The 22,254-nt window shown below is 46.6% G+C and overlaps 9 protein-coding genes; 4 read left to right on the top strand and 5 right to left on the bottom strand.

The window, feature by feature from the left end:
• Window positions 1-297: 297 nt before the first annotated feature.
• Window positions 298-577, top strand: FFUJ_09204 (uncharacterized protein; the record flags this gene model as incomplete). XM_023568921.1 has 2 exons in its annotated part: window positions 298-447; window positions 530-577. 2 exons carry the CDS (start codon window positions 298-300, stop codon window positions 575-577), a joined length of 198 nt encoding a protein of 65 aa, XP_023436038.1.
• Window positions 578-1,235: 658 nt separating this feature from the next.
• FFUJ_09205 (uncharacterized protein) lies at window positions 1,236-2,907 on the top strand (the record flags this gene model as incomplete). XM_023568920.1 has 4 exons in its annotated part: window positions 1,236-2,075; window positions 2,129-2,186; window positions 2,229-2,612; window positions 2,660-2,907. The coding sequence occupies 4 exons, from the start codon at window positions 1,236-1,238 to the stop codon at window positions 2,905-2,907; spliced, it is 1,530 nt and encodes a 509-aa protein (XP_023436037.1).
• A 376-nt stretch (window positions 2,908-3,283) lies between these two features.
• FFUJ_09206 (uncharacterized protein) lies at window positions 3,284-7,990 on the bottom strand (the record flags this gene model as incomplete). XM_023568918.1 has 6 exons in its annotated part: window positions 3,284-5,916; window positions 5,972-6,169; window positions 6,996-7,103; window positions 7,169-7,367; window positions 7,423-7,740; window positions 7,844-7,990. The coding sequence occupies 6 exons, from the start codon at window positions 7,988-7,990 to the stop codon at window positions 3,284-3,286; spliced, it is 3,603 nt and encodes a 1,200-aa protein (XP_023436036.1).
• Window positions 7,991-11,434: 3,444 nt separating this feature from the next.
• Window positions 11,435-12,301, bottom strand: FFUJ_09207 (uncharacterized protein; the record flags this gene model as incomplete). Its single annotated transcript, XM_023568917.1, has 1 exon — window positions 11,435-12,301. The coding sequence occupies one exon, from the start codon at window positions 12,299-12,301 to the stop codon at window positions 11,435-11,437; it is 867 nt and encodes a 288-aa protein (XP_023436216.1).
• Window positions 12,302-12,856: 555 nt separating this feature from the next.
• Window positions 12,857-14,041, bottom strand: FFUJ_09208 (uncharacterized protein; the record flags this gene model as incomplete). XM_023568916.1 has 3 exons in its annotated part: window positions 12,857-13,255; window positions 13,312-13,723; window positions 13,782-14,041. 3 exons carry the CDS (start codon window positions 14,039-14,041, stop codon window positions 12,857-12,859), a joined length of 1,071 nt encoding a protein of 356 aa, XP_023436035.1.
• A 2,009-nt stretch (window positions 14,042-16,050) lies between these two features.
• Window positions 16,051-16,821, bottom strand: FFUJ_09209 (uncharacterized protein; the record flags this gene model as incomplete). The annotated part of the gene is made up of 1 exon (XM_023568915.1): window positions 16,051-16,821. One exon carries the CDS (start codon window positions 16,819-16,821, stop codon window positions 16,051-16,053), a length of 771 nt encoding a protein of 256 aa, XP_023436034.1.
• A 1,446-nt stretch (window positions 16,822-18,267) lies between these two features.
• Window positions 18,268-18,654, top strand: FFUJ_09210 (uncharacterized protein; the record flags this gene model as incomplete). Its single annotated transcript, XM_023568914.1, has 1 exon — window positions 18,268-18,654. The coding sequence occupies one exon, from the start codon at window positions 18,268-18,270 to the stop codon at window positions 18,652-18,654; it is 387 nt and encodes a 128-aa protein (XP_023436033.1).
• Window positions 18,655-19,043: 389 nt separating this feature from the next.
• On the bottom strand, window positions 19,044-19,763 carry FFUJ_09211 (uncharacterized protein; the record flags this gene model as incomplete). The annotated part of the gene is made up of 1 exon (XM_023568913.1): window positions 19,044-19,763. The coding sequence occupies one exon, from the start codon at window positions 19,761-19,763 to the stop codon at window positions 19,044-19,046; it is 720 nt and encodes a 239-aa protein (XP_023436032.1).
• A 1,211-nt stretch (window positions 19,764-20,974) lies between these two features.
• Window positions 20,975-21,442, top strand: FFUJ_09212 (uncharacterized protein; the record flags this gene model as incomplete). Its single annotated transcript, XM_023568912.1, has 1 exon — window positions 20,975-21,442. The coding sequence occupies one exon, from the start codon at window positions 20,975-20,977 to the stop codon at window positions 21,440-21,442; it is 468 nt and encodes a 155-aa protein (XP_023436031.1).
• Between the last annotated feature and the right edge of the window lie 812 nt (window positions 21,443-22,254).

The following is a 22,254-nucleotide window of genomic DNA, read 5'->3' as shown; positions in this document are numbered from 1 at the left end:
AAAATACATTCATTTCACATTCGTTTCGCCAGATTACAGCTGAAATTACAAAATAAACGCCTTGAAGCCTCGGCGCTTACTGGTGCACAAGAAAAGGGCCATCCCTGCTTTTCCACTTGCGCGCTGGTGACTCTGGTCAAATGGAGACAGCCTTTAGGCTACCAGCTACGTAAGAACAGATGATAAAAGCACACACGGTCGCGTCTTCGTGATAGTTTCGAGGACCAAAATTATCACATATCCACAAGCAACAATAATCTTCGGTTAAGGGGCCAGATACCTACCCAGACTCCCAGAATGCCTTCCATGAACTCAAGCACATTGCAGCATCTTTCGCAGGACTACCAGACCGGCGAATTCCAAGACTTTGACAAGGGAAACATTAACCCTGGGAAACTCGTGTCTTTGCTGAGGAAAATGTTCGATGAGGGAACGTATGAGTTCCATGTAAGTGCTAGCAGAGCACTCCAGTAGTCTTGATCGATTCATCATACCTAACAACCTGCTAGATGGTACATGACGTCCTCAGCGTTCGGGCTCCGCGGCCTCTCTCAACGGCCGAGGTCAACTGCTGTAGATGACTCAAACCACGTCTTACGCGATACCGAACTTGCCTTTCTATGCAACTAACAGAGCGCTTATATAATAATGCCCTCTAAATATGAACTGTTGCGATATATGAAATTGTCAGAATCTTTACGAAAGCATGTCTTGTCGTTTAGTTATTTTATTTTAAGACTAGGCTAGCTATTATTTACTCAAATTTTAATAGATGAAAGATATTTTATTTATTTTTATTTTCATTTTCATTTTTATGTATTTACTAAGACTGTAGCCACCGCCAACCTCAAACTAGCATTATCTTGCGCCGTCACTCGCGTTATTGCAGTCTCTGCCTCCCTTCAAAGGACTCAAAAACCTCTCTTTTGTTGTTCATTAGATAAGCAACGGGATATCAGTGATTTGAAAGGATTCCAGGCTATCTATTACAATAGAATGGTGGCCTTTTGGGCAAGAGCAATAATAGCTTGACGCTGACATGGTTGGAGGGATGAAGGTGACATTCTTCGGACTTGTGCAGAGTAACTTGATACGGACTAGAGCTGACATTGACACTGAAATCCGTTTGCTCCTCCAGCACAGACCGATTAATTTATCATCACGAATCCATCTTCATCAATCACTTCAACATTTTTTCCTACTATTGAGCAATTTGTGTGACTTTGCCGATCAAAATGGAGATAATACCCGTTTCATGGAGCGACCAGACAAGCCCGATCCCCAACCTTCGCACCCGAACATTCTTCATAACAGACCATCCTCTCGACGAGCAAGTCCTGAAGACCGGTCTAGATAAGCTGATCAGAGATCACTGGCGAAAATTAGGCGCACGTATTTTCCCATCCCGCGGTGATACACGCCTGAAGTATCATTTACCGTATGTTTTTCCAGATGGTTATGAGCTCTTTAAATGGTCGTCAGTCAGCGCTGGATATTCGTACGGCGAGACATATGAACTGTCGAAGATTCTACACCCAAGCGATGGTGTAGCCTTTTTACCAGATATGGAGACGATTGACGCGCGCCTAAGGCCGAAGGATTGGCCAGATGAACGAAAAGACGAGCCGCCTAATTCGCCGTTGTTGTATGTCCACTTAACCAAGTTTTCGGATGGAGCAGCTCTCGCGGTGAGTGTACCGCATGTCTTTGCTGATCAAGGCGGATTGGCCAACATCATCAAGGCATGGCTTATTGTTATCGAGGGGAAAACGCCGCCAGAAATGACCGGGTACAAGGATGATTTGCTAGGCAGTGAAAAGCTCTCCAATACTGAGGCTAGCCCGGGTGATCGGATCGGACGGATGCGCATACGCAGCATCAAGGATCAGGCGTTGGTGATGGGAAGAATTGCTCTCGACTTGATTAAAGACAGGAAAGAGGAGTCTAGACTCGTATTTCTACCAATACAGGTGGTACAGAATTTGAGAGACAAGGCGAGAGACCGTTCGGTGGGTAAGCATGTTTTTGCGAGTGAGATCAGCAACGGTGATATCATTACTGCCATCTTCACAAAGGTAGGCTATCATCTACCCAAAAACGATCTTGCCCTGCTAAAGACGCCAAATAGCTTGCCAGAATCAATTGCGAGTCCAAATACGATGTTTCGCTTTCCTCAACCATCAACTGTAAGTCCACCTCACCGTTCACCACGTTAGCTAACGAATTAGTACGAGATCGCATCCCCGAACTTCAACGCGAGAAAGGCGAAGGATTTGTTCATAACGCAGTACACTACGCAACAGCCAACTTCGCTATCAAGCCATCAACAGAGCTAGACGAGATTGCGCTCCAGAACCGAATAGCCGTTAACAAAGCATTGGAGGAATCGGATATCAAAGCTGGAGTTAGCACTCTCCGAGAACTTGCCAAGGCGAATCAGGTCATGCTTATCTGCGAACCTCATCATAAGCTCTACAGCTCTTCGAATTGGAGTGGTTCATGGCAGGGCATTGACTTCACCAAGGCTGCGCCTAAGTCCTATGACTTGTCGAGCTATAGGAAAGAGATGGTTGTTCTTGGACAGAGCAAGACGCTTAAAGCGCCACTGAGATGTAAGTACACTGTCATGTTGAGTTTCAAGATACTGAATGGTTAATAGATCGTGCTGTGATCATGTGTCGAACGAGTGAAGGCTTCTGGTGCGACTTTACAGCGCCAGTTAAGACAATGGCTTTGGTCGACAAATTCTTCAGGTGGGATCCTTCGTTGGGAATCCTGATGGAGGAGATGGAGTCTTATGGCACGTCCGAGAGTCGACGAGCGTTCAAGTCAAAATGTAGGATCCCGTGGTCATTATTCCTGATTCTTAGGCTGCAAGCAGGAGTGATTCGAAGCAAACACAAATAGCTAACCTTTCAGCTAAGGCGTTATCTCAAGCATCACGAGGAAATAGTTGGAAAGTCTCCTGCTGTGTTCTTTGCCCTGAAGTTGGCGATAGAGCTTCTTTTGAAGCCCCAACCTTATTACTGCACGATACTTCACTCCGTAGTGGTGTTATGGTGAATATAAAACTAACGGCTTAGACAACATTTACTTTTCTCAGTCTAAGGAAAAATAACCAAATAATTATTTAAACAAACCAAGGCTACTTATATTTATATAACTTTGTATTCGTACAACAGTACTGTCCGGGATTCGATTTAGTAACGGATGTAAATCGAAATAGTATCAATTTATTCTTAGAAGTTGGGAAAGAATGGGTTAGTCGCAGGCAGTATATAAATCACATATTGTCATCACCCAAGCCTTTTGGCAGCCTCATCCATCCTGTATCAGCCGCCGGCATCCCTAGCCACATCCATAGGGTCTCCTCACGAGCCCAACGCAATTTCTCCCTCCCGAGAAGATCATTTGCTCCGTCAGTATTTCCTTTCCGTAGCAATTTAAGCGCCCGCTCCGCAATGTCCAGCCATCTTGGTGGATCTGGCTCATCGTCAGGATCGTTTGCATCATCTGTAACAATACCATCGAAGAGTGAGCTTGCGTTATTCTCATCGCCATCTCTTCCTCTGTATCTGAGCATATATGCAAGGTCGAGCCGAACCCACTGCAGGGCCCTGTTATTGTGCTTCTCGTCAATCTCGATGAGTAATAACTCCAGTATCCCAATGGACTTGTCGAGTTGTCCATCCTCGAACAACCACAGGGCCCTCATATGCTTGACTTGGCAGGCTCGTATTATGTTTTGCTCTCTGTCCAGCCCCCCGTTGGTTTCAAGCTCTTCGATGATTTCAGCTGATTCATCCTGTCGACCAAAATCTCTGTATGTGATTGCCAACACAAGAGCTGTATCGAGCGTCAAAAAGTGAGAGAGTTGCCAGAAGCTACGTCGAAAGCTAAGTGCAGGCAGGATATTTTGCAGAGCCCCTTCATCGGAGCCCAATTTTCGGTATAAATCTCCCAGGAAGATCTGTGTAGTAATTCCAAAAGAGTCCTTCGGCCCATACTGTTCCTTTCGCTTGTCACGCACGGACTCCAGTAGTTTGATGCCTTGTTCAATATGACCAGCTGATGCATTAGCAACAGCATACCATAATTGAGCTATCAGATAGCCATTGCTCCCTGGACCTAGTGTTCGAAAGAAACCCTCCAAAGAATCAGTAAGCGTATTAAGTGCTTTCAGCGAGTCAAGCATGAGATATTCAGCCTGAGCCTTGAAAACAAGCGTAAAGTAGGAACTGGCATCGTCTGGACCTCCAACTTCACGCTGGACACTGGCTAATTCGGCAAAGAGTCTTTGGGCTTCCCGGAGTTCGTTGTTGAAAAGAAATGTGTATGCTGCATCTGCAGACGCTTGAAGCGCTAGAGGGTGACGTGGTCCAAGGAGATCCTTAAGCCCAGCAGCGACCTTCCTACGAACTTCTGCCATTTCAGTCATCCTTCCCTTATCGTAGTAATAGAACCCAAGATGCATCAAAGCTAGCCATTGTAATTCCTTGTCTTCTTCATTTTCTTTGAAGACTCTAGCAAGATTTCGGTAAGGGCACTCAAAGTAGTCATCCAGGTGTATCAGAGATCTGTCACGACAACTCAAACTATTTGACCAAACCGTCAAAGTAATCTCTGTTGACCGGATAGCTTGGAAGTCACCACTATCCGTGATCGAGTATTCAGCCCAGTAGGCGAAGTGGAGTAGATGTAGAAATTTGTTGGCGAGTTCCAATAAACTTTGGTCGGGAGCCGAGAGGGCTGTGAGATGAATGTACCAGTAGCGAGCAGCATATTCGTAAAAGCTCTTGTCGTCGCTAGGGTCGGAAACACCAGCTCCAATGTTCTTCCTCAGACGTTGACCGATGCGGTCCTGACTTCCATAAATCTCTCTAATGAGAAACTCAAGACACTTCCGAGCCAAAGTCGCGTCGGGGCCTGATTTGGAGAATCTGATGTCACCGAGTACTCCACTGAGCAGGAAATCTCGGACAGAAGCATGACTGAGGCTCACACTGCCATCAAAAACCTGAATCAAAGGTTGGCAATGTGTTGAAGTAATAAACTTGGCAATGCCCGAGCCTGGAATTAAACCAAGAGCGGCGTCCAATTCATCGATCTTGAATTCCCTTCGAGCTCCAAGCAACATTAAAAATATCTCCTGACAAATCGACTTATTCTCGTCATCAAGGCTGCTTAGCCTATCTAGCCAAACTTTGGTGTAAACGCCCCAGATATCATTGGGCCAGTCTTCGACAACTGCTTTAAATGTCTCCATCTTGCGAGCAGTTTCCAACTGCTGTAGGAATTTTGTAGCCCACAAAAAGTTGTTGGCATCGCGGTTGAGTCGGGAGGTCACCTGAAGCTTCATCTCATCTGTGAATTTCAAATTCCTTAGTGCTGAAGCACAGAATGCCATAATCTCAGGTAGGGTATCTTCTTCGGTGATTCTGATCTCATTCATGGGGGGTTCTGACGAGGTTCCGAAGCCAAACATATCGCTAGGGCGAGAAAAGATAATAATCTTTCCACTTGTGCGGTCCAGGACCTGTTGAAAACACTCCAGGAGCTCATCTGCTTGCGCATGGTTGCTGAAATTACATTCATCGATAGCATCTATGAGCAGCACGAAATCTCCTTCTTTCTCTAGAAGGGTGATACAGTGAGGCCATAGCTGCTCAAAGGGACATTCTTCAAATCGTGGCTTATACTGATTATATGAAGGGACAAGCTTTGTAAAAACTTGGGTTTGAAAATCTTGAACTGGATATGTTGAAGGAAGAAGCTGGGCAAGGATTGAAATTGGAAGGCTGGCCCTGCCCCGCTTCTGTGAGGACACGTTGCACTGGAAGGCGTGCGTGAAGACGGTGTGCCCTGATTGAGACAAGGAACTGGAAGTTTGATGGGCGAGTACTGATTTGCCCGCGCCTATAATATAATTGTTTGGTCATTCTTCCTAGTGCATCATCGGTTTAGTACATACCTGGCTTACCCACTATCCAAAGTGGGCTCGGGAATCTATTTGCTCGCCATTTCTGGTACGTTGGGTGCGTAGTGAGCCACTTGGGCTGAGCATCCGAGGCTGCAACATCAAGACCTTTTGGGCGATTGGCAACTGGACTAGCCAATGCACTAATGCAGTTGTAAATTTGGCTGGTGTCCATTCTCATCTTCCGAGCTCCTGCATAGAAATGTAAGCATCAGGTCACTCGTCATCGTTCAATGACGTAGGTAAGCGAAGATAACATCAGTCCTCCTTTGCTGGTGTATAGTTTATGGCTCACGACAGTGTGATTCGATTGAATCTCGGAATTAAAGTGATGAGGTAATTAGATTTCTGTTATCTTACCTTTTTCCACATCATACGCCAACATTGCCTCGGTAATCATTTTGGGTTTTTCTGATAGAAAATACGGTCAGCTCTGGGTCATGCGTATTCAGGTGCTTTAGCGTAATGGTAGGGCGATCTGGCCAGAAACTCAGGTGATATCGAAAAAACTACTGATATATCACTGAGCTTCAATATCGGATCTTTTGATGACAAATAAAGCTGTGAAACACTTGACGCGTAGATAGCTCCGCAGTTGGATGATTGGGTGGAGAGGTCAGAAGCAGCTTGGAATATCCTGGGAAACCTGTCGCGAGGCTTGGATCAGGTGACTCGGAGCCAATAATCTCAAGGCCTCCTACAATACAGGGGGCGAAGCAAGGCAAAACCTTGTTGCGAAGAATAGTTGATCGACATACAGCAATAGGGGAGGGCAATGAGACATGTAATTTGCTTTAACATACCTATAGAGGTTTCAGATGTCTGTAGAATTCTTAACATCTCTGCCCTTATTTGTCTGTCTGTACACCCAGTCAACTGAGAACATGTAGTCATCTCGTTATGCAGCCTTACTTTCTTCTTTATCTACGAGTGTAGATGGTCAGCCAGGTCAGGCATGTTTCGAGGGCGATCAATAACAAAGAAATAATATTAGCTGTTTCAAGGGAGGTACACTTACCTTCCCAATCTACTTCCTTGTCCAACCTTTCTGCTGCGTCTCGCAACTTAGCGACTTTTGTCTCAAACTCTCGTCTGGCGCTATTGAAGAACGACGCTTGAAGTCTAGCTGCCGTGGGGATTAACATTAGGGCCCAAGCTGGGTGCTTCGAAGAGATTAAAAGTTCAACTCACTCAGCTTATCTCGTTGAAAGCGCTCAATGGCAGAGTGCAAGAAGTCGAGAACATGGTAGTATAAGTCTACCGTGGCCTCTTCTACTCCTTGTCTATCCCCGAAGCTTTTCGCCATTCTTGACCACCTCTCCGCATGTTGTGCAATGAGAAATATGCCGTTCGCCGTTACTTCTGACGCCTCTTTGCAGTCTACGACAACCTGTCCTCCGTTAGCTGCTGTGTATACTGTCTACACAGTCAGGATTGAGAGATACCTGTAGAAGGTAGCGTATCGAACCCCAGATAAGTGCTGTGAATTTCGGCTCCTGTTGAATGAAAACATCGATGACCTGGGAGTGCCTCTCAAAATATGAAGCAATGTTGAAGAAGACCTTCTCTGCAGCTCCTCTTTGCTTTTGGTAGTTGCCATATGTCTCCTTTGCTATTCGTATAAGCTCGTCCACAGTTTGTACCGTCCGCGATGGCTGGGTATCGTTCAGAGCTTGTATCGTTTTATCTACTTCTGCACCTAGCGTTCTCTTTTTGAGTTTGTTTCTCTTCTTTATCTTTGCCGCCCATGTTTTCTGAAGCAACTGCGAACAGCAGATGGGTTAGTGACACCGAAAACAGTGTATAAGGCTAATAAATTGGGCTTTAGGGCGCTACTGGTGCAGGTTGTCGTTCCACTGTACTAACCTGATTTGCTTTTTCCCAGCACAAAACATCCTTTTCGAAGAACTTTTTGAGTTGTTTTTCAGAAGGCAAAGTTTCGTCGATCATAGTATACTGCCATACGGGGTATGATAATGATGTCTGTCGCAGTGGATGAAAAGGGCATTCCATTATGAATAATTCATTCTATAGAGAAAATATGCTAATCTGACCCCAAATTCTGTATCCAAGCAGAACAAGTCTCCCTTCTGCACCATGTACATCTTCACTGGGGGTGACCAGGGAGGACAGAATAACTTTGAAGCAGCATCACGCTACCGTGTGAGACTTTTTTTTAACCTCCTTTGGAAGTAGTAGGACTTGGAATCAGGCTCCGAAATTGCACTTCCTGGCACTGTGGCTTGTTGAAGGGCGTCACAAGTCCAATTGCATCTGACCACGATGTTTCAGGCGAAGCATCTGTGTAACTGAGCAGTAGTCCCTGGCCCAATGAGTAAAGGTCACGTAGGGCGAGAACGACACCTTCTTTTTGTGAAGAGGTTGGTAAGCAGGTAGGGACTCAAATTTGCCTAATTGCACATTCTTCTGAGTAAGCCTCATTTTCAAGGTTGAATCGCAATTGAGCTCCAAGCCCAGAGCCTCAACTTTGTACATCTTCTGGTGAATATAAGATGATCAAGAATAATTTGGTGTAATTCTCACCGAGACGTGTCCCGACTTTCCTCGGGCTCCAGGGGGGCAGTACCTCGGAAAGTGAGGCGAGCGAGCGGGGTTGGTGGTTACATGACTAAAGCCACCGTAAGCAATGCCAATTCCAGAACAGCCTATCAAGACTCTGCTTGGGTGGGCAGGGTGGCCTCACAGTCTCAGAGAGATAACAAATCTGCGCAACTACATAGATCTGAGGCTCAAATCCAAGTTTGAGAATTTTGATGAAAATTTGCTCTAGATGAAGCTGAAATACAAACAGATAGTATCGCGTAAGGCATAGCATGAAGTGCAAACCAAAAACATCTAAATAAAATCCGCCTTTATGTTTCATCCTGATAACTCACTGTCCGCCACTCCCTCTATTTCTCCGACGTCTCAAGGTTTCACCGTATTCAACGGGCTCCTCCTCCTCAGATGAAAGCCCATCATTGTAGCTATCCGGCCTGTATGAGTCCTCATCAAGCCTCACATTCGCCATTCTTGCCGCAAGGTCCTCTTGGGGCCTTGTTTCCGTATCGTATGATGAGTAGTTTCGTGCTGTGGGTCTGCTGGGACTTTGATAGTAGGAATATGTCTGATACCGGGGTTGTTGGTTATATGACGACAGAAGTGGCGGGTCATTCTGGACTTCTGGTTCATAAGTAACTGGTTCTTGTTGCCTTGTGCTTTGTCGTCCGTATGGACTTTGTTGTGCGCTTGGCTGCTGCTGGTATGATGGTGCAACTCTGGAAGTCCTGGCTGGGCGTTGGTATACTGGTGATTGATTATATGGCTGTTGTTGTGCTGCGGGCTGTTGTTGAAATGGGTTTGAAGGCCTCGGAGCTATGAATGGATTTTGGTTTTCAGGTTCTTGTTGATATTGCATTTGCTGTCTTGCTGGCTCCTGACGGTATAGGCCTTGTGGAGTCGATGTCTGTTGTCCATAAGACAGTGATTGAGAGGCTGGTTGGGTTTGGTATGGATCTTGCTGTCTGAAGGCCTGTTGTTGCCCATATGCGAATTGTTGTGAGTATGGAGATGGCTGGCTATATGAAGCTGGATCTTGGTATGGAGGTTCAATAGTTCTTGAAGTGTTGCTTGCCATGGCTGGGTAACGGCCAGAAGCAGCAGGATCGTCATAAGTGCTTGGAGTCGCTTGATATGCTGTCCTCTGCCCTCTTGAAGTGTTACTTTCCATGGCTGGGTAGCGGCCAGAAGCAGCAGAATCGTCGTAGGTGCTTGGAGTCTCTTGATATGTTGTCCTCTGCCTTGGTTGGTTGGAGCTCCTACTTTGGGTATTGGCCCCAGATATCAGACTGGGTGGGCTGTCCCTTCCCTGATATTGACTATATCCCTCATCACTGGCAGCCGCAGGCCGGCGGGACGAGGAGTCTCTCCTGCTTCTTCCACTCGTAGAAGTCCTTGGCGGGCGAGTAGACGCTCCTGATGATCTAGCAGAAGCCTCATCACTTGCCCGTTCACCCCGACGATTGTCACTACTGACAGGAGGTCTATCGCTTCTAGACCTCTTATGCCGGGACGATGAACTGGCTGATGGCCTTTCGGGTTCATCTCTGGAACTAGTCTGACTTCGAGAGGTTGAGTGCCGACCTGAGGATCTGCGACTGTCCTTGCTTTGTTGCCGACGATCTTCCAGACTGGCTGCCTGTTCTGTATCTGCTACTACTTCTGTGCGGCGCGTGGGCTGGTAGTGACTGATGGGACAACCTTCGTGCTGTCTTTCACGCGGTAATGCAATCCCGTCCTTGACATCGCTACCTGGAATCCAGATTGCATGACGCCGACAAAAGTAGCCATCACCGCAAGCGCACTTGACATCTCCCCACTGCTGATATTCTTGCAGCCAGAGTTCGTGTTCTTCCCTGTCGGCAGGATTTGGCTCGGGCCTTGGTGTTACACTCACTTGAGGAAACCTGTCGCAAGCATTTGTTGCACTGATGAGAAGACAACTTGGCCCACCGCACACTGTTATGCTAGTCAGTCGTAGATACTGAGTGAGAAAAAGCTTATTGTATAGATGTACTCACTGTTTGCAGTTCTGAGCAGTATAGAGGTCTTGAAACAGCAAATAATATATGATAGAAGGCTAAGATGGAAAGGGAAACGCTAACACGTCGAGGCCCGGTGCTTGAATTGGAGGATTGCGTTAGTAATACTGGCGTTATAGGGCAACATTACTAGGCCCTCAACAGTGAGCAATCTAATTGTTTTTGTGCGGTGGAAATTTGTCCAGAATGAGAAGCATGTCAGCCCACCAACTGTGCCTGAGGGGTCACACCATTATATACCCCCATGTCAAGTGATGATGCAGGCATACTCCTTTTGGAAGCACTCGGTTTCAGTCCGTAGGGATAACAAGAATGCAAAAGGCAGTCAGGACTGCATGCAAGACGAGGCATATGCGCCGGCTGATTACCAGTGGCGCGGAATTCTGGTGACATCAGCTGTTGCGGCTGCGCCTACAAGGCAGCCGAGGCGGGCACATACCCACAAAGCGCTCATAGGTTCAATGTCGCAATTGAGGCTCTCTTGCGGCTTTAGGTCCAATTAGGAAGATAATAAGGCTGTAAAGAGTCATTTCGATTGAGGCCCAACGTAACACAAGAAATAGCTCACGTGCACAGTAATGGCTGTGTGATTTACGTCTTATACTCTTTGCGATATTTTGACAATCCCTGTTTATGCCATATTATAAAAACTTGCAATTTAATAAATATATATATACATAACATTTTACTTAAATTGTATTTATTTAATTCTATTTTAACTTAAATCTTAAACATATAACTCTTAATATAAAATAAGTAAATTATTAAAACCTTTAAAAACTTTACATAATACTGCTATAAACTGTAGACTTACCTATAACTAGGACTTTTGTTTTTGCCTTATAATTAGTGCCTTCTATAGTCTACCTATAGCCCTCCCCCAAGAATCTTGAATGGCTTCCCAATATTTCTCTGGATCCTTCTTCATGTGCCCAACATGTCCACTTTCAAAGACCTGCCCCTCGCTAGGGTATCCGGCTTCCCGCGAAACAGCCATATATCCTTCAATATGCTGCCACGGAATGAGTATGTCTCCCTTTCCGTACAAGAATAGTCGTGTGCTCTTTTTGCTTTCCCACTCCTCATTGGTGAAGATCCTGTGGCTGAACTTGGGTGCAGACTCTCTTCCCGCAAGGTAGTCGAATACATGGATCAGAACAAAGAACCAGGCGCAAAGCACTTGTGTCACAATGAATGGTAAGTGAAGCTTGGCTGCTAAACTGATGGCCATGGCGTAAGAAAATCGCTTGAGATTATCCCACGTGAGATATGGCGATCCCGGCGTAGAGTCATAGACCGTCAGTGTATGGGGCATCGGCTGGTTGTACCTCTCCTTGTAGGCATTCAAGGTGGCCGAGTAGTTGAGAGTTCCAGAATTGGACATGGCGTGGAACAAGACTAGGCCATCCGATGCATCGTTGGGGAAGACCTCGTTTATAACCGGAAGCATGTCCTTTGTGCGTTTAGCCACATGATCGATGAAGCCTTTGTAGATAGGCGACAGGACGGCGACTTGCTTGGCATGGGGGTATAACTGTCGATAGACATCGGTGAACTTTGAGATGTGTCTTGGAGGTGCGTCGCCCCAGCCGTAGATGACGACAGTGCGGGGGTGTTCAGGGTTTGGATCAGTGCCTGTCGGCGTTTCACCGGGACGAACGAATACTCTATCTGATAAGGGACTGAAACCTGGAAAGCTGCTAGGTCTCGTAGATTTGCTCATGGTCGTTTAGGACTTTGAGGTGACTTTTTGGAGATCACTGGAAAGACGGAAATTTCCAGACAGCATCCCGCTATATATCCGTTTCCTAGAGGATGGCTGAATAAGCTTATTGTATCCGCAGTGACCCTGGATTGGCGGAAATGGAACAGGATGAAGCGAGTGCGAGAGAAGTTCTTACGTCAGATCAATTGAGGCGTTGTGATTGACTATTAAATGAGGCACAGAAGCTGTAGATAGGTTGGTGACGCGGAACAGTAAGCGCTACAGTCTTGGCTTATCTTGCAACAGTTGTTGGGATCCCATGATGTTGGAATCATGACAAGACCCGATAAAGTCACATCAAGACTTTGCCCATCCTCAGAATCACTGGGTTTGCTGCTTATGTTCTGAGGCTAGTCATCTGTCCATTGAGGGCATGCATTGGGGGCTAATGCTTATACAACCACTTGTCCTTGGGGGCGAATGCTTTACATTACTCATTATATAATTGCTACATAGTAGTGAATATAGACGCTAGTTTATCATGAGATGTTTGTATACTCCGACATAAGAAACTCATACCATGCGCTCTTGATCCGAAGTAGACGCCTGGTCCTGGGATTCTGTAAAGACGACCTTGGTCTCAACCTTCTTCATTATGCCATTCTCCCAGTCGGGTGTCCTTCGATACGAGTCATCTCGCGACATATCGTCCAGTCGCACATGGCCTGTACGACTCGCCGTGACAAACGTAGTCATCCGACCGCTAACCAACTCATCGCGAACCCTCTGTCGACCTCCTTCGGAGGGTCTAGCGTCTTGCTCTCTTGAGCTCTTGACTATGTGGCCTAGAAGAGAGGCGACGTTCATCTCGATGTACAGTTTGAGGAGGTAGACGAGTTGATGGAACTGGACATAGCTGATAGAGGTTAGACATGACGCAATGTAGGTATAGGGCATACTGACACGACAGGACTGGGGAGAAATGTAGCTCCCATCAGCACGCAATCCAGCGACACTGATATGATCACCATAACGACGTTGAAGTGGAACAGCTCAATGTACTTCGTCAGTCCGCAAGCGATGAGTCGCGACCGAACAAGATATATAAAGTAGAGATTGAGCGCTAGATCGACGATCAAGAAGACAGCCTTTTCGGTACGGTCCCACACGATGTTGATTTCTTCGTACAGGTGTGAGATCTGTAAGCGAGCCGGTACCCAGATGCAGAAACCGCTGATGTTAATCAAGCTTGCAATCACTGCAACTCCCCACTTGACTCTGTTGATGTTCGTTTTGTTACCGAGGAGGAGGGATATTCGATTGATGATGATCTGGAGGGTAAACTGGATCTGCATACTCCAGAAAACAACTGCGAAGACATAAGTATAAGTTGGAAACTGGAGATAGGACGACATACTGATAAAGAAAAAGACCCAGAAGCTAGAGAGCGGTATGAGTCAGTATGCAACGGGAGAAGAGGACAGAGGAGGGTTCTGACCTTGGGGGGGCGTAGCCTCGCAGCCAGCAGTAAGTGATGATTCCCATGCAGTTGCATCCAGTCCAATCGAGCCAGCACATGACGATGTATGCACTGAAGAGCCTTTTTCTCTGGTACGCCTGCATCGTCTGCTTGATGGCCATGCCAGCAGTGAACATTGACGCGCCCAGGCTGAAGCCAAAGATGAGACTGACGATGTTCATCTCCAAATCGTTTGGAGTCTCGGGCTTGTACCCCGGGGGGATCAAAAAGCCCGCCATGGCTGGAATGTAATGAAGAACGAGTACTAAAGTTTGATATGATGACTGTTGAAAGAAACAAAGAAAGCAACGCCAAGAGCGGGACCAAGATATAATGACTTGTAAGAAAGACGTTCAATACGGAAATTGAGAGATGTTCCCCTGGTTTGGGCATTGTATCCATGATATGCAAAACCAAGGGGAGAGGGGGGGCTCCGGGTTCTTGGAAACTACCGCCGTTAGCTTCGATCGTCAATACAAGTCAGTGCCCAACACCCACTAACGGTTCAATTTAATGCATGAAGATCACAACCCCAAAGCCATAGCGCCGGCCGCGATCATAGCGCATTGAGCAGTGAAGCAGCCGATCTTGCGACCCAAAAGTCGCAGATTCAATGCTAGAGGACCGGCCTAGACGCTATCCGCTGACGCCACGGGGATTTTTGAGTTATTGTCGTGACTCGGGAAATTGTTACATTGGGATGAAAGATGCGATAAGGTTCGGGGTATTACATATAGCGGAGACTTGCGCTGAGTCTGGGGAAAGGAGGAGTTGGTTACATTATGGCTTGCAGTGACTGTTGGCACAGAGAGCTGAGTCCAATAGAGCGTGGTCTGGGGAAATATGCCGTTGAATTATTGACAGGATACCTGAGACACGGCACAATCGGCAGTGATTCTTCACTGCGACGGCAGACGGGACCAACAGTGAAGAAGTCGTCTCGGCACGCCATAATGTAACCAACTCCTCGTTCCAAGACTTCGAATTGCGCTGGGAACACCATTCCCCCCGCTGGACGTGACCCATTGGGTTACAAAAATGGCGTTTAAGTTTTTCATGGAACAAGCATGGAACCACTAAGCTAGCAGCGGCACAGCGTTGTCGAAGTCAGCCTTAAACACTAAACCCACCAGATTGGCTGGGAGCCCCGGGGAGACCTGTTTTTATCGGACCATGGCTGTTTTATGTTTTTCCGGGATCGTGCGGGACGCATCCAATTGGTTTGACCCATGAATGTCGTATTTTATTTTCCTTGGATTGGAGATGCTGCAATTAGTTGTTACGAGAGGCCGTGTACGGGAGATAAGGATCGTTGAAACAAATTTGGATCGGGATCAATTGTTTAGATTGGGATCAATCAGTACATTGTCTGTGTTATTGTCTGTTGTTATTCTGTGGAGGATTGCAAGCGCAGCCATCGCCTCCGTTGGCGCGCGTTGGGCTGAGACGGGAACCGCGATGTTGAGCCCCGATCTTAGCCCTGTCGACCAGAAAGTGCGGGGGAACGACTTAAGGGGACGATGAAGATTTTTTTTAATTTTAGTAACGGCGATGACTTGATCAAAGCTCAGTTTCGCAGTCTTGGGTGATCACAGGATGGCAATCTATGTTTCATAACTGACTGGCCGTTACGCTGGGCTGTTTGCCTATCCCGCCCAAGTCAGTAGTCGACAAGCCACTCCAACCGCTAATACTAGCCATCATTTGCCGTTCAATTACTAAGTGTCTATGGTCCAAAGGTATGCCGGCACCGAGAATGGGTATCATTGGATGTGAGATGTAACTTTACAAGGAGAATTTCTGGACTCGAGCCGATGAAACAGAAGATTTGTCTTGCATGTATTTAATTGCAGGATCGAGTTTGAGACCTTCGGTTTCGTGATACCACAGACTGTTATAAGGAGAACGGCCTTTTGCCTTCTACCGGTTAAAGTTATGTATCTGACTCTATAACGGTTTACAAGTTCAAGAAACAATGGGGATGGAAAGACCATATGCCAAAACAGCCCCAAGATCCGGGTACTCATACTCCTCATCTGTTCTCATCTTTCGATCTTGAAGCTCGACATTCCATCTCAAAGTAAGTGAAATCAGGGCGACATTGAGAAGATATTCAAGGGTCAATAAACTCATGGAGTTTCAACTTTCATTCAAGGATCAGGGTTTTGGTAGGAAGCAAAGTCTCGTATTATTAAGGTATTACTAACAGCATAGTCAACTCTAGCATCTGGATACTACACAGTATAAACTAAAGCAACATGGCACCAACTACCGCGACCAGACCCATGCCAACAGCTCCGTGACCAGCAAGCCTCATGCCCAAGTTTGGCGCTGTTGTAGCCGATGCAACAGGAGTCTCAGTTCCCGATGTCGCATCCGAAGTAGCGCTGCCTGAAGATGTCTCCGTGGTACCAGTAGTAGCAGCCACGGCTACGGTCGTACTTTCGGTGCTACCACTGGATTCAGCAGTGCTTGTCTTGGTAGTTGTCTTCGCACTTGTCGTAGATGTAGACTCATCATCGTCTGCGCCGAATTCCTTGATATCCAGCACATAAGTCCCATTTCCACTGACTCCTTCTTGCTCAAAACTAGCCCAGCTGGGCTTCCCATTTGTTCCCAGCGATACACATGCCTCGCGGTACGCGTTGCTGGCGCAGATACTGTTTCCATTGCTGGTAACGCCGCCGCCAGCGTTGGTGCACGAAACGAATAGCTGGGTGACCAGCTTGGCGGTATTATCGAAGAATTCGTGCTCAGAGTTGGAGCTCAGACAAGTACGGCAGCCATCCATGGAACCGTACCAACCATCTGGGTTGGGAATGCACACACAGTCCCGTGTTTCTTCCTCGGGCCACTTGAGCTTTTGGCACTTTAGGATAGCCTGGTAGATAGGCCAGCAGCCGCAGTCGTCGAGCTTGGAGGGGCTGTCGTCTGCTTCTTTGGTCTTGGACCAGCCGTTGGGTTCTGCGGAGGCGAAGCCAGAGATGGCGACGAACGCGGCGAGAGTTGAGAGATGCATGGTTAAGAAGTTGGACGTAAACGAGTGACGATCGGGTGGAACGAGTGACGTGAATGGAAGTTTGCAGAGGCAAAGGGAATGGGCATCGTGAGATTTTAAAATGCGATCCTTCGTCGCCGGATAAATCTCGACATGACTAGCGCTGTCAGCTGTAATTTCCGGGTTTAGGCGCCAGCATCCATAATTCGCCCGGTTGCCTTCCCTGAGATCTTGGCGTGATAAATCGCACGATCGGTGGAAGAGGCTGCAAGCCCATTGAGCTTATCTTTGCTAACCGTTATCCTAGACTTCTCTTTGTCAAAATCACACCTGAATTTGTTACATGGCTTGATGTCGCCATGAGATATCACAGCTGTTGAACGTCAATCGGGCGACTTCATGCATAAAGGAGATTTACGCCAAGGAGGAGTCATTCCCCAGATGGAAATCCCCGAGACAAGGGTGCAAGTGGATATACCCACCGCTTTTGGCGAAATACTCAAGCACTAACATGCTGCTGCGTGAAATTGACTAATTCGGGATAAGAAGAATGTGTCCTCGCTTAGAGGGTCTTGCAGTGATTGGCCACAAAGCATTCAAAATTACAGGGACTCTAGCCCTGTGGACGCTCGATCGCTTGTGACGTTGGTCAAGGCGTCACTCTTGGCTTGGCAGTGACAGCTGCGGAAACAACGGCATCGTCTTAATTATTGCCAAGATGATTGACCAGACCAAGCATTTCTATTCTGCATATTGGCGACCAGACCATGTAATTTTGGGGGTCTATGGGTAGGTTTGATATGTGTTTTACACCTGGCTCAAGTGGCCACTACCTGACTTACCCTAAACTACCATTAATGAGCTTGGTGACAGTCAGTTATATTTACTTCGTAAGGTAAAATAAAAAGTATTGCACAGATACCAATGTCTCAATTTATCCTCTACTGTAAACCTGCATCTCAAAAGCCCTTCACTTGTACGTGGGATCAGATAGCCACTCTTCAATCAGCGAGAGACCACTGAAGTCACTTTCACGCCCCACGCTCGGCGCCTCTGTGGTACAACCCGTCAAATTTCCAACGTTGCGGAATACCCCAGCCATCTCCAAAACTCACTGGCCAATGGCCCTTAATCGCAATATGGCACCACGGTCTCATCTATCTTTAAACAACAATCATTTTATAGTATCCCAGGCGCCAGCCAGGTACGGCAAATAGTACTTTGCTTCTTAAAATATAAAATTCTTTGGAGCTCACAGAGCTAAAAATAGCTGTCCCCACATCCGACCCTACGAAGCCAGGCAACCAACGTGGATTCTGTTAATATAGCGGCGCCTGGCGTTCCTTTTCAAGGTACGACCTTTTTTCTGCCTAGTAATTGCCTATAAGTTTGGCGATATTATAATTATGATATTCTATACTCTCTTTACCAGCCTCATAAATCTCCTTATACTTTTTCTCCTTGAGAATGTCACATTACTCAGTCTATCTCGTTGAATCCATGGGTATCCCACGAAACCACCATGCAAATTTTATCAAAACAGGCAACAAAAAGGAGGGGACCATCTTCAACGTCACGGGGAATGCAATGAATGGATCTACTCTCGAAATAAGGGAAACCTCTCAAAGTCCCAGGTCCGAAGCAACTTTCGAGTCATGGACAGAGATAGGAGTGATTGTAGTCGATGATTTGCCTCGTGTTAAAGCAATCTGTGAGGCAAATCCCCCCCCAGGAAAGCAGTATGATGGACTCAAAAAAATCGACCCTGAGAAGCCTCTGCGACGATGCCAGGAATGGACCAGGGAAACGATTGGGCATCTGCGAGAGCAAGGTGTTCTTCTGCACGACAACTAGGAGCTGCGGAAGATCCAACTACCGGAAACTGAACCTCAGTTTGATGCTTGGCACTCTCAGTAAGTAGTCAAAAGAGACCCTTGAGGGAAGTCATCCGGGGGCGGCAATAGAGAATGATCACACAGTGGAAAGTAGTGGAGGTCTTGATATTGGAAGGATACAGCATGCATAAGCGGTCATAGGAATACGTATTTCAATTGGATCTGTCAGGTATATTGACCAGCTACATTACTGCAAAAGCTGGTAAATGAAGTTCAATTGTGACATAAGTATAAGAACAGCTACCAGTACTGCTTTCCAGTTCCTGCATATCCCCTTCTTCTAGCAACGTCTAAGAATGCCTGCCCTGCGTGGAAGAGCAAAGTTGAAAGAGCGGCCATGGGATCAACCTATGCTACAGAAGCAACTAGGTCCTGATTGTCTGAGAATTGGACACTCTTGAAAGTAGAGGTTTGTCCGCCTGGGAAGCTGTATGCTGCCGTGTTGGACAGAGGAACGCTTAGCGCTGTTGACTGAAGAGCGTCGCCCCCGCTTCGAAGTTCCTCGATAAACCCATCGGAATCAGTGAAGAAATTCTGAATGAGATCATCAGGCGCAGTGGAATTATCCGTAATCATAGGGTCCACACTGGCGCCCAGGATGCCATTCTCAGCAACGGTAAGGGTGTAAGTGTCAACAATGGTTTTGTCAACCGCATTTCCACTGGTCGCGGTCTGGAATATTGCCATGTCATAGCTGATTACTAAATGCTGGGTAACGACGATAGAGGCACTGCCATTGATGTTGGTGAACTGGATGTCCATGTTGTAGGTTGTACCAATGGTGAACGAGCCCAAGTTGTCGTTGATGCCCGCCCCATCGTGGCTCTGGTTACTATAGCTGTAGGATAATACCGTCTCGCCCGTTACCTCACTCAAATTGGGTTGACCGCCAGGACGAACGTTGGAACTCATGCTGCAGCTGAACCCCTCTTGCTCGCAGCGGGCTTCTACTTGTAAGCAGACGCTTGGAATGTAGTTCTGGAGGCTTTGGTTGATGACGTCCCGCAAATTGTCGCGATTGATGGCAAGGGCCCCATTTTGGTTGTTCCAGATTAGCAACGTCGCCATGATTTAAATGGATATAACAAGTGGTCGGAAGGAAAGCTGGGAATGAAGGGTAGGCAATATTCAAGTCAAAAGTCTAGAACCAAGGTTTGCGGTATCAAAACTAAAGAAGTAAATACAAATAAGAACTATTATATACATAAAGATAAGCATTCTTCCTTCTCAATATCTAGACTAAGGATGGTCTAAATAGAGCCACTTGTCTTAAAAGAAAGGTCTAGATCACCAGCCAGCCAGCCACTTTAAATATAGCGGGGAAGTCTGGAATAATCTGTCCCTAAACAGCCTAGTTACAAGGACTAGCGTACAAGAGCACTGATGCAAAGGGATTTAACAACCTCGATAATACATAAGTATGACTCCTTATAAAATAGATACTTCTTATTTCAGCAATTGCCAGTGAGAATCAACTATCTGCATAGTTCATGGCCCTCTTCATAGACATGAATCATAACTTCAAAAATCTACACCGTTACCAGGAGCTGCTAGCGATGCATCTCACAGCCACAATTGAGTCGTTTGACCACTTTCGTGCATAGTAGTCCAAACTATTGCTGCAAGCCTCAATAGTCTGGATCGCGTGTTTTTAATACCTTGGATATGGATTTCTAGCTTAACTCAGACGAGAAGTGCGCGTCCTGTCGAGTGCACGCTCAATACCATATTTGGCACAAGAGCGTCGTCGATTGAGCAGCTGGGCGCTCGTATATTCAGCCATATTGAGAAAGAAACAAGTCATGTCAAAACATTATGCAATCTCCACACTGACTCAATTATTCTCCGTACGGGGAAGTATCCATTCCCAATGTAACAAGGAGGGGACTTTAATGATGATCGGATTTAACTATTAGAAATATATACAACTACCGATTTTGACAGCCTGGAAGGATGATGGGGCAGTGTGCCGATCTTTCAGGCGGTTTTGCGATCAGCATCAAAGGAAGCGGGTCGATTACTTCTTACAGTATCTCTTTCGAGCGGTGTATTAAAGTTGGATTTAAATCCTAGATATCATGATAACTCGGAAGGAATCTACGTCTCGGCATGCTTAATTTGGTATACCTGAAGGTTTGGTACAGCCTAGAATCGAAATTGCTCAGTTGGAAGGAAAAACTATAAATCGCGCTGAGGTCGCTTCCTTCTGGCTCGATATCGACAATCATTCACACACAACTTCATTTAACAACTCTTCAAGCAATTAGACTCAATACACCATGTACTTCAAAGACCTCTTTCTCACTGCTGCAATGGCCAGCACCGCCCTTGCCGCCAACAACCTCAACTTCATCTACTCCCGCGGAGACTTCGCAACCGGTGGCCCAGGCGGCACCCAAACCGGCCACACCAGCGGCCTGACCATCACCGACAACACGGGCAAGGAGCTCTACAGCGAGTCATACCCCGGGAATGCATCTCCCTGCGCCAATCCCAACATGGAGCTCAAGATCAAGTCGTCTTGCTGGGAAGGAGAGTTTTCCTTCAACTGCGCTGCCAGTGCCTTTGGAAGAATCAACGGCTGTGAAGTCAAGGCTGGAGATAACAAGTTTCCTGGAAAGGTAGACTCTGATGAGAACTTTACGGGCATCTCGGTTTCGGTTCAGGATGTTTGTGGTGGTGGATTTGCAACTGGTGGGGATTGCGGGGAGGGGGCTACTTTCGAGATCGCTTCTCACAACCCTTAAGGTCAGATGTGCATAGGCTATTGGAAAAGTTGAACTCTATCAGGTTTAGTTTACTCTCTGGATCTGTAATGACTATTTGCAGTTGATCCTTATGACCGATTTTACTATTGTGGTAATTTAACTTGCTGAGACGCAATTTATATATCTGTTGAGCTGGAGTAGCTATGCCAATTTGTGTTTGGATAGATGGCTGAATTCTCATTGCTAGTGCTCTCCTTCTTAACGCGAATCATGCCTTAACTTATCTTATCCTATAGCTATTACACTTGAAATCTCTGTGTTCCTCGATGTATCATTTTTCTATGGCCTGATTGTAACTCTAATGGTCTCCATCTACTGAAATGAGCCGATTCTCAATATGTGTGCTATTCAAAATATCCTATCGGCAGCATCGAAGTGGTTAGCAGTCACTTATTTAGAAACTCTGCTGCATCGAGTGGATTTGTGATGACCAGCTGATTTGCACTAAAGCAAGTAAATATATGATGTTTCAGAGATCTCAAAAGAGTTTGTTAAAATTAGTTGACTCAAGGTGAAGTCGTTAGAGATCCTCGCATTAGGTAAGGGAATGTTGCGCTGCGAGCAACCCAGCCCTCCCTGAGCGGTCAAATTAAACCACTGCGTGGTTCAGGTAGCTGTATAAGGTCAAACCGACCGCCACCTGCTCCTTTAATCAAAAGATGGAGTGCTCATTGTGACCAATCTACGCTTTGTACAACAGGAAATCAAAGTTCGATATGCATGGTTGGTTAAATTGAGCGGAGGGTTTCCCGACAGGATCACTTCTAAATACGGGATTCCTAGCCCCGACA

Source organism: Fusarium fujikuroi, chromosome FFUJ_chr09, assembly GCF_900079805.1.
Source record: "Fusarium fujikuroi IMI 58289 draft genome, chromosome FFUJ_chr09".
Classification (NCBI taxonomy): Eukaryota; Fungi; Ascomycota; class Sordariomycetes; order Hypocreales; family Nectriaceae; genus Fusarium; species Fusarium fujikuroi.
The sequence above is the reverse complement of the archived record's forward strand: the minus strand, read 5'-3'. Positions and strand labels throughout refer to the sequence as shown.